This window comes from Arachis duranensis, chromosome 4 (genome assembly GCF_000817695.3).
Source record: "Arachis duranensis cultivar V14167 chromosome 4, aradu.V14167.gnm2.J7QH, whole genome shotgun sequence".
In the NCBI taxonomy this organism is placed as follows: domain Eukaryota; kingdom Viridiplantae; phylum Streptophyta; class Magnoliopsida; order Fabales; family Fabaceae; genus Arachis; species Arachis duranensis.
This window is the reverse complement of record NC_029775.3, coordinates 10213623-10232045: the sequence shown is the minus strand read 5'-3', so window position 1 is coordinate 10232045 and position 18423 is coordinate 10213623. Positions and strand designations below refer to the sequence as shown.

Here is an 18423-nt window from a genome sequence, read left to right as displayed (position 1 = left end):
TTATAATCAGTTAGAAACCGGCTTTTTAATTTTATAACCGCTTTTTTAATTATTTAATAAATTAAAGATTTAACAATTTCATTTGTTAATTGAATAATAATTTAATTATTTAATTGTTTAATTGTTTTGTTTTTTAGTTATGATGTGAAATGGCACTCTCCTTCGTATTGTTTCTCCCACATTTTTCTCTGGTTGCAAGGTAGAAAGGCACACTTCTTCGATGTGAAAAGGCACTTTCCTTCGTTTATGATCCTCCTGGAGATGCGCAACCTAGAGACCAATGTCTGGGTTAGCTACCAGATGTGTCGGGTTCTGGCAAAATAACCGACACGTGAGCTCACGGCCAGTATGATAGACATTCATCATATGCATATGTATGCTTTGTTTGCTATGCCTTAATTGGGAATGCCTAATTGATATATATCACTTGCTACTTGTATATTTGCTATTTGTATTATCTGTTCATTACTTGTGCTTGAACATGTTTGGTTGTTTGTTCCTGTTTTGCCAACTCGAACAGGAAAGGTCTTCAACAAAGTAACTGTCCCGGGCATCGTCAAGTGCACCCCTAGCATCCAACGTGACAACTCGTCATAAGACTCTTCCCAGTCTCCATATATTTGTGCAACTGCCTTCTGTTTTGCCATCTAAACTTTCTGGTAACTGGGCTTGAACCCGTAATCAGCTTTAGTTGCTTGTTGCAACACCTTTATCGGTACTACAGCATCCGCACTAACCAATGAAAAAATCCTCGCACAGATAACGTGGTAATCAAGCTGACGGTGATCACTGGAAATAGAGGTGGCTAAGCAAGTGTGGGACCGTTGTACCTCCTAACCTCCCAAGTGCCCTTTCGTGCACGGAGCAATATTCGAATCAACCAACTACAACCCTTGTCGAACTCCTTGCATTTTCCATGATACTTCAGATGGTCCGATTCCAACACTTGGTACTCAACACCTCGACGGATGCTATAGTCTTTCACACTCAGAACAGCTTCATCTTTATTCTGGAACGATTGTCCAATCTGAAATTCTGTAGATGAACCCCCAACTGTAGCACCTCCATCCGTCTGTTGACCCAGAGCCTCCAAGTTTAGAATGGAGAAGTATGGAGGGTACTGCTGTGTGCCAGAACTTGAAGGCGCTTGTTGTGCATGTGGATTAGCACCTGTGTCATCATCACTGTCCCCAAAGATATCTACAGGCTCCTGGTCAGAGTCATCGTCCTGTATTGCATTCTCTACTCGATCAGGTTCCCCGAAGCCTTGAACTTCATGAACTATGGCACGACCTGTATCCCCCTCAAATGCCTGCTGCCAGACCCCAGGATTATGCAAAGGTACAGAATCAACTGCCTCCGTTCATTCTAAATCAGCCGCGAAGGAAGGGGATGCGACCTGCGGAACAGATGGCAGGGCCGCAGGCATCGAATAAGACGCACCGCCTGTGGCAGTCGAGCTATGAACTGGAGCCAATGCCCCAGAACTATTGACGGCAACCTCCAACTTCGCATACAGCTCGTGTATTCTGACCTTCGGAAAACTCCTAACGCAATGAAACAGAACCCTAATATCTTCATCAGCCACTAACACAAACGTATCATACTGAACACCGCTCGAGACTACTATGATGGGAATCTTGTAGAATATCTTCTTCACCAACTTGCTCCCAAATACCCCAAACTTCTCCAAGATGCTGTTCTTGACATCCGACAAAGTTCTTGATGAACTAATGAATACACTCAATGGTTCTCTGTCAATGAACTTCGCACCATATTTTTTGCTTCTTTTGATTTTTCCAGAGCAATGCACTAAGACAAGAACACTCTCTTCCTCACTTGACATTGTGATAATGATCTCTTCACCAGCTTGAATCTTACTCACGTATATATAGAATTTCTCTCCTCATAAACCGTGCTAGCTTACAAGGGTTTATGCCCATTGGAGATCCTTCATAAACCGTTGCTGCCAGCCATGTTTTATGCACATTTGTCTTCATAAACCGTGGCTGCTTCCAGCGGTTTTCATCTTTCATTCACCAAGGGTAAATCGTGGCTACCTACCACGGTTTACGTGGAGCTTCTCTTCCAAGTAAACCCCTGTTGCCAGCCACGGTTTATGTGTAACTAGGAACCGTGGTTGGCTCCCACGGTTTATATAGATAGTGAAACAAGACATGCACGTATCAATTTTCCCATTGTTGTAATCTGGTAAACGTTTCTCTTGTTTATTTTATATAAGTCATTTGTCCAAAAAATGTGGAGTTGGTGTGTTTTTTTTTTTTGTGTATGGATCGTCACAATAATTTTTTTTTTATGCTACACAAATTTGAGGGTTAGATTTGAATTTTTTTTAATATACGAATCAGACCCTCAAATTTGTAGTATTATGAAATCTGTCCTTCAAATTTCTGTATTTTTTTAATTTGAAGATCCAATTTATTACTTAAAATAAAAAAAAATAATCCATATAAAAAATATATACCAATTATCTATAATAATAAATTTCACACGATCTTCTTCCATATAAAAAAAATTAGCCGTTTTTGGATAACAGTGAATGTTAAAAAAGTAAAAAAATGGATGTCTTTTATTTTAGTTGTCTTATATAATGTTATTATTATATTGCATATTAATTGCATGGTGTCTTATTAGAATAGGGTTCTTTTCTTTTAGTAATGTGTGTTGTTTCTAATGGTCTTACAGTATTGTTTGTCTTCTTCCTTTCTTACTTGGTCACTACTCACTAGTCCTGTACACGAGTTCAATCAGAACAAAGGAGACAAATAATATCAAAAAGTAAAAATAAATGAGACAATTTTAGTTGTCTTAACATATAATTTGTGTGACAGGTTTATAAGAATTATCATGTAATATTTTGAACGATAAACTGGATAACCCCTTTTCCAAAATTATTTTTAAGATGTTGAACTTTATATTTTGTGCCTTGTAATATCTTGAAGCTTAGTAAGTAAAGATTTAATTTCAATTAACCATAAGTGTGAAGATTTTTACACATAAATTTAGTTATGTAATTATATTTATTTTTTATAACTATTATATAAATAATTATTTAAAATAATGTAACTGGAAAAATTATTATTTTGATATCTAAAATATTCAGCTTTTGATAAAATAATTTTTAAAAAATATTTTGATCTTCAAATGATTCAATATTTAATAAACTACATTTTTTTTCATAAGTAACAAGAAACTTATTTCATTGATTTAATTTTTCGCAAAATATATTTAAATAATTATGTAGAATATGTATAAAAATGAGTTAAAATTTGGTTTTTAAATCTATTTTCATTTTATGTAAAAAAATTATTTTTGTAAAAAAGAAAAGAAAAAGATTCATCTTAGTAAAAAATACTTAATGAGAAAAAGATTCATCTTAGTTAAAAAATATACTTTATTTTCTAAATAAAATTATAAATAATGCATTAAAACTAAATTTATACAACTTTTAACATGAATTTAACTATTTTGTATTTTAAAAATATATTTTAATATAATCATAAAAATTTAAAATTTTTAATATATTTAATGCATTTCGATAATTAAAAAAAATTTATAATACTTTCGAAATATATCCTTAAAATACACATTAGCAACACCCTTTTCAGATATGTTATATGTCTTTTATAATATATTTTGTGGAATGAAAATCATCTTTAAAAATTGAACCTTTTACGAAGTTAACACTTAAAACGTAGTTTACTTAAGCTTTCTATTTAAACCAAAAGTCAACTTTTAATCGCGTTTGGGACCCACTCCCAAAAAATCGACCGTTGCAGTTCCCAAGCTCCACCCTCGTACTCCTCGCTAAGCTTCACCATTAGTACCATTCTCATTCTCTCTCTCTCTCTCAACATTTTCAAAATTCAAACTTTCAAAAGCTCTGAAGCTAACTCCAAACAAAAGCTCCGATTTTTACCCCATTCGTCATCATCATCACCACTCCAACCCTCCAAAGTTCCCTTTAATGGCAGCTAAGCTAAGCTTTCCTCACACCTTTATATATCAGAGATTAAAAAACACCCATCAATGTTGAGCTACCCAATATTCCATTGTCTTCAATGCAAAACTAAATTGGTGATCCTCTTCGTAAACTGAAGAGAGTTCTGTTATTAGTATTACTCTCTATCTATCACATTTCAAAAGTTCTCTCCTTTTCTTTCCTTTGGTTTTGATCATCATCAGGATGAGGGAAGAAAACAACCATCCATCAGAGAACAGGTCCAAAGTTTCAAAATTTGCAGACCAAAACCAACCCCCAAAGCCTCAAAACCCCAAAGGAACAACCAACAATCCAATCATCTCAAGGCCAAGGTTGTCTTCTTCATGGGGTGCCCATATTGTAAAAGGCTTCGCTGCAGACAAAAAATCCAAACTTCAATCCACAATCCCCACCAAAAAACAACAGCAGCAGAATCTGACAACAATCTCTGATGCTGTTCAAAACCAGAAGAACCAACCACCACAATCTAGGGTCAAGAGGTCCCTCATTGGTGACTTGGCATGCTCTATTAATGGTGGAGCTCAGGTTCATCCACATGGTTACCCTTCACATAGGAGACAATCTTCCACTGATTTATTCACTGAGCTTGACCACATGAGAGGGCTATTGCAAGAATCAAAGGAGAGAGAGTCGAAGCTTCATGCAGAGCTTGCTGAGTGTAAGAAGCACAATGGTGAGGTTGATGAGCTTGTGAAGAAGGTAGCATTATTGGAACAAGAGAAACATGGCCTCTCTGAGCAACTTGCTGCATTGGCCCGTGTCTCTTCTGAGAGTGGTGAAGTGATGGTTAAAGGGGAAAAGGATAGTTCAGTGCAGGATCTTGAGCTTGAGGTTGTTGAGTTGAGGAGAGTCAATAAGGAGCTGCAGATGCAGAAGAGAAGTCTCACTTGCAGGCTCTCTTCTCTTGAATCTCAGTTGTCTTGTCTTGCCAAATCTTCAGAGGTAAACTCTCCTCAATTTTGGATGATTTATGTTGCACAAATATGATGCATACATGGAGACAACACACACAAGTGAAAACAAAGTATTTGTGATTCATAGTGGATAATTCATTTTTTAGCATTTTGGATGAATTTAATCAATGATTTATCATTTATCATCTATCATTTAATTCAGTTTTGATTGACGACTAAGGATAGAGAAATTCTTTCATTTTTGTTGTTACTTTCTTTTGGTTTTTAACTTTCTAAAATAAGGTTGAGCTTTGTACTTAGCTTTGCTGATTTATCAATCATTTACCTTTTCCTCTTCTTTCTCAGTAACTGTCCTTTTTTTCTCTTTCTTTTATCAGAGTGACATTGTTGCCAAAATCAAAGCTGAGGCATCATTGCTAAGGGTCACCAATGAAGACCTGTCCAAACAAGTAGAAGGTTTACAAATGAGTAGATTAAATGAGGTTGAGGAGCTTGCATACCTGAGGTGGGTGAATTCATGTTTAAGAAATGAATTGAAGAACACATGCTCACCAATGGATTCTGATAAGCCATCTAGCCCCCAACCTCATGTGAATAGTAGTAGTGGAGATTGTGTTAGTTCCTTCTCTGATCAAAGCAATAGGTACCTAAACTGTGGTAGTAGTGGAAATAGGTTCAATTTGATGAAGAAGCCGAAAAAGTGGCCTATAACTAGTGATAATTTGTCACAAGTAGAATGTCCAGATAGTATTATTGAGAAGAATTGGATGGAATCTGAGGTAGCAGGAGGCCCCCAAAGACGACACTCTATTAGTGGATTGAATTGTTCAGAGGAAGAGGTAGTCCTGAGTAAGAGAAGACAATCGGATTGTTTTGTATGTACCAAAGAAATGGAGAAGGAACCATCAGTGCCATTATTATCCGTTCAACAATCTGGTTTGGAGGTTGTCCAAAGAGAAGCTAACAAGCTTTTGACTTGTTTGGATGTCGAGAAGAGGGCCCTGCGCATTCCTAATCCGCCTCCGAGGCCTTCATGTTCTATTTCTAGCAAAATGAAACAAGAGAGTTCAGCTCAAATTCCACCTCCTCCACCTCCACCTCCTCCTCCACCACCTGTGAATTTCACAGCAAGAAGTAATACAGGGACGGTGAAACGAGCCCCACAAGTGGTGGAATTGTACCATTCACTTATGAAGAGAGATTCTAGAAGGGATTCTACAAATGGAGCACTCTCAGATACAACTGATGTTGCAGATGTTCGGAGCAGCATGATTGGAGAAATTGAAAATCGGTCGTCATATTTGCTTGCTGTGAGTTCTTACCCAACTTTATGCATCTAAGTTCATAATATATATGTTTTACTTGCCGTTTAAGCAATACATAGAATAGTGAATTATCATTGATTACACATATATCACTAAAATAGTAACTATCCCTTGATTTGCAGATAAAGGCAGATATTGAAACTCAGGGAGAATTTGTAAATTCATTAATTAGAGAGGTCAACAATGCAGTTTACCAGAACATTGAAGATGTAGTGGCATTCGTGAAGTGGCTTGATGATGAACTCTGCTTCCTTGTAAGAAGCTTTTTTATCTAATGAGCTTTCACCTTTGTAGTTTCAAAATTATGCCATGTCAAGTAAAAACTTATGATTGTGTGGGCTACATTCTTAGGTAGATGAGAGGGCAGTCCTCAAGCATTTTGATTGGCCAGAGAAGAAAGCTGACACATTAAGAGAAGCAGCATTTGCATATCAAGATTTGAAAAAGTTAGAATCTGAAGTTTCATCGTATAAGGATGATCCACGGCTACCTTGTGATGTCGTTCTAAAGAAAATGGTTACCTTATCCGAAAAGTAAGTAACTAAAATGATGATGATACCTGTGATGTTTGCTTTGTGTCTCCATGAAAAGAAAGAAAGAAATCTTATGTTTGTGTTTGAATTCACTGTCAGGATGGAGCGTACCGTTTACAACCTTCATCGCACACGAGACTCTTTGATGCGTAACTGCAAGGAGTTTCAAATTCCTTTAGAATGGATGCTTGATAATGGAATCATTGGCAAGGTGCAATAACATAGCAATGTAATCATCCAGCAAGCTATATATTTTCACAAGATCTTTGATCCAACAAATACATTTTGCAGATAAAGCTAGGATCGGTTAAATTGGCAAAAAGGTATATGAAAAGGGTGGCTATGGAACTGCAAGCAAAGTCATCACTAGAAAAAGATTCAGCAATGGATTACATGCTTCTCCAAGGAGTGAGATTTGCTTTTAGGATCCATCAGGTTTGTCCAATTTTATAATTTATAATCTATCCTTTTGAGTGTTTCAGTTCATACATATCCCAAGAACTTTCTGTATAACCATTTATTCATTTATGCAGTTTGCAGGAGGATTTGATGCAGAAACAATGCATGCATTTGAGGAACTTCGCAGCCTTGCCTCTTTACTTAACAAAATGTAAACAGAAATATGGGGATTGATGGTTTCAGCTTACAATCTCAGTAAGCTACATACAGGGTGGTTACATAGTTGCAATGTGGATTGGTTCCTGTTTGTTTGGCCTGCCATTTCACTACATTTTCTGTAGCCAGAGACAGGCGACATTTTTGTTATTTGTACCATGCAGTATGTTCAATCAAAAGACTTCAAATTCGTGTTGTGTATCTCTTTGCAACACTCTAGAAATCTTGTATGCAAAGCCAGCGCAGCAATGGAGCAAATATGTAGAAAGATAATCCCAAGAATTCCAGAGGCTAGCGTTTACTTTACAATAAATTCTTCCTTGTGTATAGAATATTTTTTTGTTATGAATCAAAATACAAAAATATGAAAGAAAGGTTTGAAGGAAGGAGAAGAAAGAATAGAAAAAATAATAAGTAATTCTATTATTGATTGTGTCCATTAGAGAACATGAGACGGGCTATTCATAGCCACGGGCTCAACTCTTAGCCAAGGACCCAACGCCTTATTAGGGCATCTACAATAAATATATTTATAACATAATAAAGTATACAATTTTACTAGGGAACTAACCGAGTATCTGTCAACTACCAGTCAATTCAATTGGTTTTCTAACAAAAAGTCCAGGTTTTTTAACAAAAAATCCAAATAACTGAAGAAACACCCCTAAATATTTACCCACTAGTTACTCTAACCTCACCTTTTAAGTTTACATTCAGTAGAATTAAAAAATTCACCACACAATCCTTCCTCTTCCTCCCTCACTCGACATCCCAGCTATGCCACTGCCATCCGCTGGTGAAGTCACCGCCAACGTGGAACAGCCACCATTGCCAAGACTTCTACTACCAACGTTGCCACGACGACCAACCCGCACTCGACATCCCTGCTACGCCACCGCCATCCGCCGGTGAAGTCACCGCCAACGTGGAACAGCCACCATTGCCAAGACTTCCACTACCAACATTGCCACGTCGACCAACCCGCCACCTCCACCCAATTCCAGGCGTCGTCTTTGCCGGCGCCTCCATGTGTGTTCCGAGCGACGTCCGTGTCCACCGTCGTTGCCGAAGGTCCTTGCCACGCTACCTGCCGTTGTGCCACCACCCTCCCACCATGAGTCCCCTATCCTTATTTTTATCATGTTTGAATATATATCTGTTTCTTTTTCAAATCCTATATTGGAGGGAAGAAGTAATTGGAATTTTTTTCATTTGATTTGTGTTTAATTATGCTGAATTGGAAGCAATTATAGATTGAATATTACTGTTATTATAGATTGTATAAATTGGAAGCAATTCAAAATGTTGATGATTTAAATTGTTTTCTATACTGTTATTTGTTCCATGAAGTTGTGAATTTTGCATGCACGCGTTGCACAGGCTTTTTTTAGGAAGTAATTGCTTTCTGCATGTACGGATGGTTTTCAAATTTATTAGGAATGGGTGCAATTTAGTTGACTCTACTTGTATATACTCACTTAGGTCGTATGTTGTATGTTAATCACAATTGATTCAGTTATCTAAAGATGGTGAATTTGAACCCTTTTTTCTTTTCAAATTGTAGATGTTTCTATTCATATCAAAAGGATGTTCGATTTGCTATGTATGTGGGTGATTCTTTATTGAGTTTGGGGCTGTTGCATTTTTCTTTTTTTTTTAATTCTATTTGGCATGTTTCTCTGAATAGGTACTTAATTGTTTTTGCACAGATCTAAGTAGATGTTACTTCTGTTAAGCATAATGATGTTCCTTTTGTATACTAACTAAATGTTACTTTATACGTTTTTCGAATTTTCTTGTGTTGCAGTTGTGGATGTCTATATTTCTTTTAGAATTGCATGACCTATTTTTTTAAAATCCTACTCGACATGTTTCTCTGTGTAGGTACCTGATTGTTTTTGCAAAGATCTAAATAGATGTTACTTCTGTTAAGGATTAGGATGTTCTTTTTTCTTATTAAATGAATGTTACTTTATATATTTTTCGAGTTTTCTTGTGTTGCAATTGTGGATAGACTGTATTTTTTAAAAAATTGCATGGCCTTTTTTTTAAGTCCTACTTGGCATATTTCTTCGTGTAGGTACATGATTGTTTTTGCAAATATCTAAGTGGATGTTATTGCTGTCAAGCATTATGATGTTCTTTTTTCATATTAAATAAATGTTACTTTAATAGAAGCCATGTGAATGTCAAATTAAAAAAGTTTATCCCACGTAAGTGAAAAACAAAACCAAAATACGGAACATGCATGTTAGTCAATGATGATTTTTCCTAATACAATGATTAATAATGATGATTTGTATAAATTAATTGTAATTTAACTAACAATAATCACACAGTTTTTTGACATCATTGATTCTTCTATTTTGATGATGGAATCAAAATTGTTTACAATTAGTAGTTGTTTCTTGTTAGTTCTTAAACATAAAATGAAAAGAAAAGAATAGAATTGCTTCTGTTAAAGAAATTATCTAATTGTGATCTATTTCTAATCCCTAGCGTAATGTGACTTTAAAACTCAAATTTGTTATAATATTTTGTTAAAAATCTAAGAGCAATGAAGAACATTGTTAAACTAGCATACACTCTTTTCTAAATCTTAAGGTATGCTTATAATCCAATCATTAGTAATAAGAATAAAAATTTTGTTGTTATTGTGTATATAATTCAATGTTTAAACATGTAACAAATGATAAAAAAATACAATATCTTTTTGCCAAAGAGACTTGACAGAAGTGTTTTATTACACTTCTAGGTATTTATTTGTCATTTTTACAAAAATAATCAAATGAATAAAAAAATGAATTGCATTTTGTACACTCCTATTTAGTACATCTTTCAACTAATTCTACATTCTATATTCAATTTCAATCTTTGATTTTGACTATACCAACATAGATGTATACAAAAAGAAAACAAATTATAGGAGACAAATTGCAAGTTGCAACCATGATGAATTATAATTTTTCAAGTTGATAATCAATTTTGACTCATTCAGTTCCAAAAATCTCATATCCCTTTCTAATTTTTTGCTCTTTCACACCTTTGCAGGTTCCAAAAGCAAGTGATGCTTACAATTTTTACAATCTACAACTGAATTTGTCTTTAAACCAATATATCTAAAACCTCCTTCATCCAAGGACATGTTTCTTTTACTTCTGCCACATCCATCCATCTTCTTTTCCTGAAATTTATCCCTAGCCAATTATCTAAATTACTTGCTAACAAGCATAGAAAACATGTATCCCTCATGAATTGTAGGTTGTCATTTGCTCTTATAAGTTCATTTTTCTAATTTTTTCTGCAAAGAGAACAACCAAATCACATATTATTTAAATAGAATCACATAATACCATTCCTAAAAAAACGTCAAAAATGTATCAAAAAACATCCGAAAAATATAAAAATAAATATCAATTATTCAATTTTTCACATTCATCTTTAGCTTACAACGGCAAATTTCTCCCTAGTCTAATTAATATTCCATCAATTATTCAATTTTCACCTAACCTATGACAATGAACATAAGTCTATTATCTATATGCGTTATACATAGCAAGTTGGAATAGTTATGAAAATATGGAACAATTCATACAACAAATAAAAATATGAAGACCAAATAAGTACCAAATAAGCACTAGCAATAGTTATAAAATCAAAGAAACCTACGTATGGAAGACAAGAAAAGTAACTTGCAAGAATTATGAAGTAGCAATAAACAGCTAGACAGAATCCTTCAACCAGCGAGAACGGCAGGGGGGCAAGGATTCTTGCACGCGGACCAAGGAAATTTGGCGATGATTCTTGTAGTAAACGACCTATCAGCACGAAATTGGCGCACCAAGAAGGCAATAACGCGGTGGTCATGGAGGCGAGACTGGCGGCCCACTGGAGCAGCGACGAATCGACACTTAGGACAAAGAAGAAGACCGACGAGATGAGAGGAAATAGTGATCACAGTCCTTCTTGAGGAGAGAAAGTGATCCCTGGACGACGAAGCGGTGATGCAACGATAAAACGAAGGAGAGGGGACGGCGGAGCTTCTTCCGATTTTCTTTGCGACGGTAAAGAGGTAGCTGTGGAATGTTGCCTAACAGCACGGTATTTTCAAAAAATTTAAAATTAATTATTAAATAAAATTATTTAAAAAATTATTAATTATTAAATAAAATTATTTAAAAAGTTATTAATTATTAAATAAAATTATTTAAAAAGTTAGCTGATTTATCTTGGTTCCTATACTTTTCCTAAAGCATAACACTAAGTTTATAGTTAAAGATTAACGAGGTGTATAAATTTTTTCTACGTGGAGGATAATGAAACTTCTCGTTCATTTTTGTAGTTGACACATAAGTCCCTAACCATAGAAAATCTTCCCACACTGTATGTCCAAATTTTCCATGGGACTTGATTTATTTTGGATTGGGATCCATATATCCACAACAAAAAAGGACATGGCCTTATTTGTCATTTCCTCCCTTAATTACTTTGGGACACAAATTGCATTGCACGAATATAGCAACTTCTATGAGGTTAAAGATATTTAGAAACAGCAACTTTACATCAAGCAAAATTAAATTTTGCCTGCCGAATTTTGTCTAGACTTGGGCAAAAAAACAAAAATGAAGCAATATGGATCACGCATAAGTTGATTCTAATATTTGCAAGGACAAAGAAAGACCCAGTCCGAAGTCATTGACGGAAAGCACGCATTTCTCGCAGCGTCAAAACCCATAAATTCTACACATATAAACACCTTTTTCCATCATTAAGATATGGAATCATGGTACAAACTTAATGTCCTTGAAGTATTCATGCTCTACAGCATTCCTGGCGGTGATTCTTTTGCTGGGATCCAAGCAAAGCATACTCTGCACCACATTAGAATCAATAAAAGGAATTAACATGATTCATGGTAGGATAATTAGGATTGAGATCCAAGAAGAAAGTGAATTCAAATGTCATAGGATCATTGTTTATATTATTGTTCCAAAATAAATTTCTCTTAATTCTCTAATATACAACTTTATTTCCTTAGAGGAGTTCAGGCAAGAGAGAATGAACAGTATATCACATGCTACACTTACAGAAAGGAGGTCAAGACCAGCGGGGTCAAGATTTGGAACCACATTAGCTAGCTCCTGCAAATTACAGGATAAGGTTACATTCTTAGTGCGATGGAGAACCAAACACTTCATCCACGTTAGAGATAGAATTATTTAATTACCTTAGGTGGCCACTTGGGAAAGGTTGATTTAAAATCAGGCAATGAAGTTACTCCAGGCCATGTATCTTCATTTGGGGTGCCCATGATTCTTCATACAATGAATAAATAGTAAATATATAAACATATAACATGTAGCTTTGCTTATTTAATTGTTACATGCATGGAAACCCAAACTTTTGCACTAAAAGTAAACTATTCTGGAAAGTCCAAACAAACATATCATAACTTAATTTCTCATATGAAATTTATGAAATATCCATATTTTCTATCCTTGAATGACAATTGACATGATTGATATAGGGGCATTGTCATGTGGCCAATCATGGATATTAATATGGTTTTCAGGAAAAACGTACAACTTAGAGAAAAAAAGATAGTCACCTGAATATTTTAAACAATTCATCAATCTCGGAATCTCCAGGGAATAGAGGTCGCCGGTTTACCATCTCTGCAAATATACATCCCACTGACCAAACATCAACTGGGGTAGAGTAATGACGAGATCCAAGCAATATTTCTGGAGCTCTGTACCACAGTGTCACCACCTACAAGCAATCACCAATGACTATGATGTGAAAAAGCTACTGACTGAAACCAACTAATTCCCGCTAGGTGATATAAAGTACATGGGTCCAACTATGTGCTCGATCAGTACCGTATATCATATATGGAGCACACACAAATTTGAAAATAAATAAATAAATAAATATGAAGAAAGAAATAACGCTGATTAGTTTTACAATCAGGAGCATAAATAATCAATGAAGAAATCTAGTCACCAAATTGTGCTGCTTTAGCATTTAAGGAGAATAAGATTCTCAATTATCTCCACCATGTCAGATGCAACTATAGAGGCAGCACAAGTACACCGAACATATTCATTCCCGTTTCCCAGAGGCCATATATTTCAAATTTTGATTATCTGCATGGATGGCTAGAAGCAAATGTAAGATTGGATACGAACCTCATGTGTAAATGTTCTTAGTGAATTAGTGCGGCGATCTATCAACAAATTCTGTGGTTTCAAGTCTCGGTGAAGAACTCTATGTGAATGACAGTAAGCAATGCCACAGAGAATTTGATAAAGGAACATCTGCAGAAGGGATCATTAAATAATTCAAATTTCAAATTATCTGATACTTTCCCCCAAATATGGTATACCTCATTATGAATCCATCACAAAATAGATTTTATTTTAACAATGCATTTACGCCTTTAATGTGAATATTCTTGGGATAAGATAAGCCAGCAACAATAAGAAGGGATCCATAAGTAACTCACTTTTACTTGCCGTGGATCTTTAACAAACTCAGGAGATGAATCCATATGCTTCTTTAGATCTAAGTCCAGATACTCAAAAACCAAATACAATCGCTTCTCACTGTGCACCACATCCTGCAACCTATCATCCACACAGCCACCAAGCATAAGTTAGTAAAGAAGATTAAAGGGGAAGAATAGGATTTAGAACACCAGAACAGGGAAGAAATGGTTGAAGAGGAAGAATAAGATTTAGAACAACAAATTTTAAGGAACCGAAATACAGGTGAAATTTTAGATTCAACAGGTTCTCGTTCTCCTGAGTTATCAAACCTATATTTCAATTGCATAAACAGTATGATAATTACCCCAGAAGTCGCTTGTGAAACTGTTATAAAAGCAAGACTTGAAAATGCAAACCTTCACATAACTCTTCATGCACCCTACACTTACCTCTACAACATGAACAGTTCACAGCTGTACAGTCTAACAAATGATATATTCAGGCAACATTATTATACCAGTTGACCATTTACCGAGGATAACCATCAACAAAATAAAACATGGTACCGAACGCAGGTTGCATGTATCCAACACCATTTTGTGAGACAATGACTGGTTGTTGGAGTAAAACAACAAACACAGTTCATCAGAAGATGTAGTCATAATCACAAACAATATATCGCATGATAATGATAGCACTATCCAGATTCATAATTTCAGTGACCAAATAAAAAACACAGACTATCAACTACAGTCAACAAGTCTCACATTGAAGGAAACATCATTTCAGGTTCTGTGATTAACCATGATTGAACTACTAAACATAGACACCCCAACATATATATGATTTCATTACTATTTACAAAGTACAAACCACACACCATAGTCAAAACTCCAAACGAAAGAAACCTCAATTTCACCAAAAACACCACACAATGAACACCAGAAACCCTCCAATTTTCCACGTCACATGAATTTCACCAATTGAAACCACAAACACAAATTGCTAAGAAGCAGCATTCATCAGAGATACACGCATTCAAATAATAATAGCAAGAAGAAGTGAGATTAGGATGAAGAAAAGAATACCTAACAATATTCCTGTGCTGCATTTCCTTGAGGAGAGAAATCTCGCGAATTGCAGTGCTAGGAACGCCTTCATCCTCCTGCTCAAGGCGAATCTTCTTGAGAGCGATGGTCTCGTTGGTAACGCGGTCGCGAGCCTTGTAAACGACGCCGTAGGTTCCTTCCCCAATCTTCTCAACCTTCTCGTACTGCAATGAATGAAGCAAGCAAAAAGCGATGAATCGGAATTTGAGGAAAAGGAGAGAATCGGTGAATGAAGTGAGAGAAACAAACCTGGTCCATGGAAGCGAAGAATGGAAGGATCTGAGAAGTGTTGAAGGAGCGGCGCTGCTGTTGCTAACTGCACTCACACACTCACACACTCACACTCACACTCACTCTATATCTCAGCTGTGGAACACACACACACTCTCTTGCGTAATGCGTCTGTCTCCGTCTCCTCACTTCTTACGCTCTTCTTTAACCCTTTTCCTCTATTTATTCTCTCTTAAAATCCTATTCGCAACAAGTAAAATTATTTCAACTTAAATTCCTATAAATTATAAAATTCATCCAAACAAGAGTAAAATACCAATTCGATCCATGTCCATTTGTCTAAATAACAATGTAATTTTTGACCCAAAACACAATTCACTTCGGCTTCTAATTCTGTTTGTCAAACACGGTTTTTCTGTCACTTTTTTCGTTAAGAAGTAATAAAATTTGTTAATATATTAATATGTCTCATTAAACTGCTAAAGTGAAAAGTTAAAAGTGTTGAGATGGATGTTAAATGCATATATTGCTGGTTAAAAAGAATAAAAATGTTAAGATGAATGTTAAATACCTACATAGCTTGTTAAAAAGAATAAAAATTTATCTGTTCTGTTCCATATGAATACTAAGAATTTTTTTTTGTCTACAATTATAAATAACACACAATTCATATATAAATAACGACAGCATTATAAACACAATTTTAAAAGATATTATGATGAACATACTTACTATTAGATCCGTAGTAATTACTGCAAAATTAATATTTTGACTTTTTTTTCCTACTCCTTGAATCTGTATAAATTATTGTTTAAATATGATCAATTAAACACTTAAATATTTTATTTATAGATAATTAAATCCCTCGTTAAAATATAATATGACACTTAAACTCCCCAACATTTTTATATATAAAACAAATTTATTCTAGAGTAATTTTAACTGTGTGGTGTTGATAGAGTCCACTTATTCAATCTTTTCTTTGTTAATTTTTCTTTTCTTTTTGGTCATGTGCTTTCAATTAAGATTTTTAAGGGAGTTAGAACAAGTCTTGTAGTAATCACTTTTATTACCTAGATTATTTTTTATTAGTTTAATATTAATGATAATTAATTACAATAAGAGTACATAAAGAGTACATAAGATTTTTCACTTTTCTGTTTTTTATTCATTAAAATGAGAAGAATCAAATTTTTTTCTTCTCTCAATTTTCACTCTTCATCTCTCTTCTCTGATTCGTCAAATCATTAACATCACAACTTGAATAGTTTAGGATATAAAAAAATTTTCGGCTCTTTTAGCCACATTTGTTACAAGTAATTTCATTTGTGTTCCTGGTCTTGTTAGAATGCATCTCTCTTTCAATCGTTTCCTCTTTGACTCCATTATCAATAACCTCTGTCAGATCTACAAGATGACTAAAATACGTATAAAATTCATTCCATCTCTTCCACTTTTACGCTCTCTATTACTGTTTATGGAGACTTAGGGTTCCAAAACATAAAACAAAGAGAGGAAGAGAAACAATAAGAATCAACTACGTTCTTTAGGACAGTAAAAAATAATAGCGTTAGTGCTCACATGAAACAGTAATGATAGGCCTCTGTCTGTGAGCATCTAACATCTACCTCACCGCCTTAACCTTTTACTTTAGTAGCTTAGTGAGACAAATAAGCAAATTTTGTTATTCTTTAACGGCAAAAAGTGATAGAAAGGTTGCATTGATTGACAGAGGGAACATAAGATTAGAAATCCAAGTGAATCATTTTTTGGGTCAACGTTGTCATTCGGACAAATAGATAGAGACAGGATTGGTATTTTACTCTTCCAAATAATTATAAAATTTATCGAACACATATTAAGTATACATTAAAATCATTCATCAAAATTAATTATCAGAATAAAATACACATTAAGATATACATTAAAAATAAATTAAATTACATATATATAGTGATTTTATAATATTTTTAAAAAGTTATATGGGTTTAATTGTCTCAAGTTAAAATTTTACATTGTATATATAAGGATTAAGTACTTTTTCGTCCCTAAGATATGAGGCCAAAATCAAAATTATCTCGACTTTTTTTTGTTATTAAAATTATCTTCAATATTACAAAACGTTATAAAATCGTCCTTTTGTCCATAAACAATATTTGTTGGACAATTTTTTCGTTAAAAAAAAGGAAAAACCCTCCCTCACCCACTATTTCCAACCCTTTTTTTTTCACGAAAAACCATTTTTTTGTGTGCAACAATTCAATAATAACAACAATCACAATAAATCCACAGAAATCTTAAATTAAGGTGATTTTTCAACAGTCACCCCCAAAACTTCATTATTTTAAAATAATCAAGCTTCAATAGAGTGAATTGAAAAAATCTTTAGAAACAAAAAATACCACACCTCAACTCGAGAACAAAATTGAAAGTCATCAAACATTAGAGAGAAAATTGATTATCAAGAACATAGACTTAGTGTAAGTCTTGTACCAAGAGAACTCAATCCTAGCCTTCACCAAATGATTCAAATTCAAATCAAACTTTTCTGGGTATAAACGGGTCCTCCACATGGCACCCAGCGAAAAGCATCACTATATACTCATGGCACCCAAACAAAATCCTATTCCTAATGTGCAGCACCTTCAGTGAAGGGAAGGACAGAGCGAAGGGAGTCCCGAGCTTCGTCGACTAAGTGTCGCATGTTTTCCAGACCTTTTTGCCGGCGATACCCCAACGAACGGAGTTTCTAGCACCTTGTTACCCTATAGAAGGCCGCCCTCTTCTTCGCCGTCGCCTCCCTCTTCTTCCTTTCCTTTTTTTTTCTTCCTCTTTTGTTCCTTTTTTCGTTTTAGTTTGTCTGTTTTAGGTGTAGTGGAAAGGGGTGGGGTTAATGGATGGGTGAAATTGGAATAATTAGTAATAATAAGAAAAGGGTATTTGTATCATTTAAAAAATTATTATGTTCAAAAGGATAATTTTATAACGTTTTGTAACGTTGAGAATAATTTTAATAACAAAAAAATGTTGGAAACGATTTTAATTTTAATCTCAAAATTTAAGAACGGAAATAGTACTTAATCCTATATATAATAACTCATTTTGACAGTAACAAATTTTTAAATAAAATTCAACGTATTAATCTTTAGTACATGAAATTTAGAAGAAAAAAAAGTAAGAA

At 34.6% G+C, this 18423-nt stretch overlaps 3 protein-coding genes across 3 annotated transcripts; 1 reads left to right on the top strand and 2 right to left on the bottom strand.

Annotated features, from left to right (window-relative positions):
- Window positions 1–805: 805 nt before the first annotated feature.
- On the bottom strand, window positions 806–1846 carry LOC107483280 (uncharacterized). Its single transcript, XM_016103912.1, has 2 exons — window positions 1400–1846; window positions 806–1315 (listed from the first exon to the last, which is right to left on the bottom strand). The coding sequence occupies exons 1-2, from the start codon at window positions 1844–1846 to the stop codon at window positions 806–808; spliced, it is 957 nt and encodes a 318-aa protein (XP_015959398.1).
- A 2023-nt stretch (window positions 1847–3869) lies between these two features.
- LOC107483298 (protein CHUP1, chloroplastic-like) lies at window positions 3870–7608 on the top strand. Its single transcript, XM_016103929.3, has 7 exons — window positions 3870–4966; window positions 5316–6248; window positions 6386–6517; window positions 6615–6796; window positions 6896–7007; window positions 7088–7231; window positions 7330–7608. The coding sequence occupies exons 1-7, from the start codon at window positions 4208–4210 to the stop codon at window positions 7408–7410; spliced, it is 2343 nt and encodes a 780-aa protein (XP_015959415.1). The 5' UTR covers window positions 3870–4207; the 3' UTR covers window positions 7411–7608.
- A 4326-nt stretch (window positions 7609–11934) lies between these two features.
- LOC107483299 (cell division control protein 2 homolog) lies at window positions 11935–15446 on the bottom strand. The gene is made up of 8 exons (XM_016103930.3): window positions 15261–15446; window positions 14991–15175; window positions 13920–14040; window positions 13603–13731; window positions 13020–13183; window positions 12639–12726; window positions 12499–12552; window positions 11935–12282 (listed from the first exon to the last, which is right to left on the bottom strand). Exons 1-8 carry the CDS (start codon window positions 15267–15269, stop codon window positions 12193–12195), a joined length of 840 nt encoding a protein of 279 aa, XP_015959416.1. The 5' UTR covers window positions 15270–15446; the 3' UTR covers window positions 11935–12192.
- Window positions 15447–18423: the final 2977 nt, after the last annotated feature.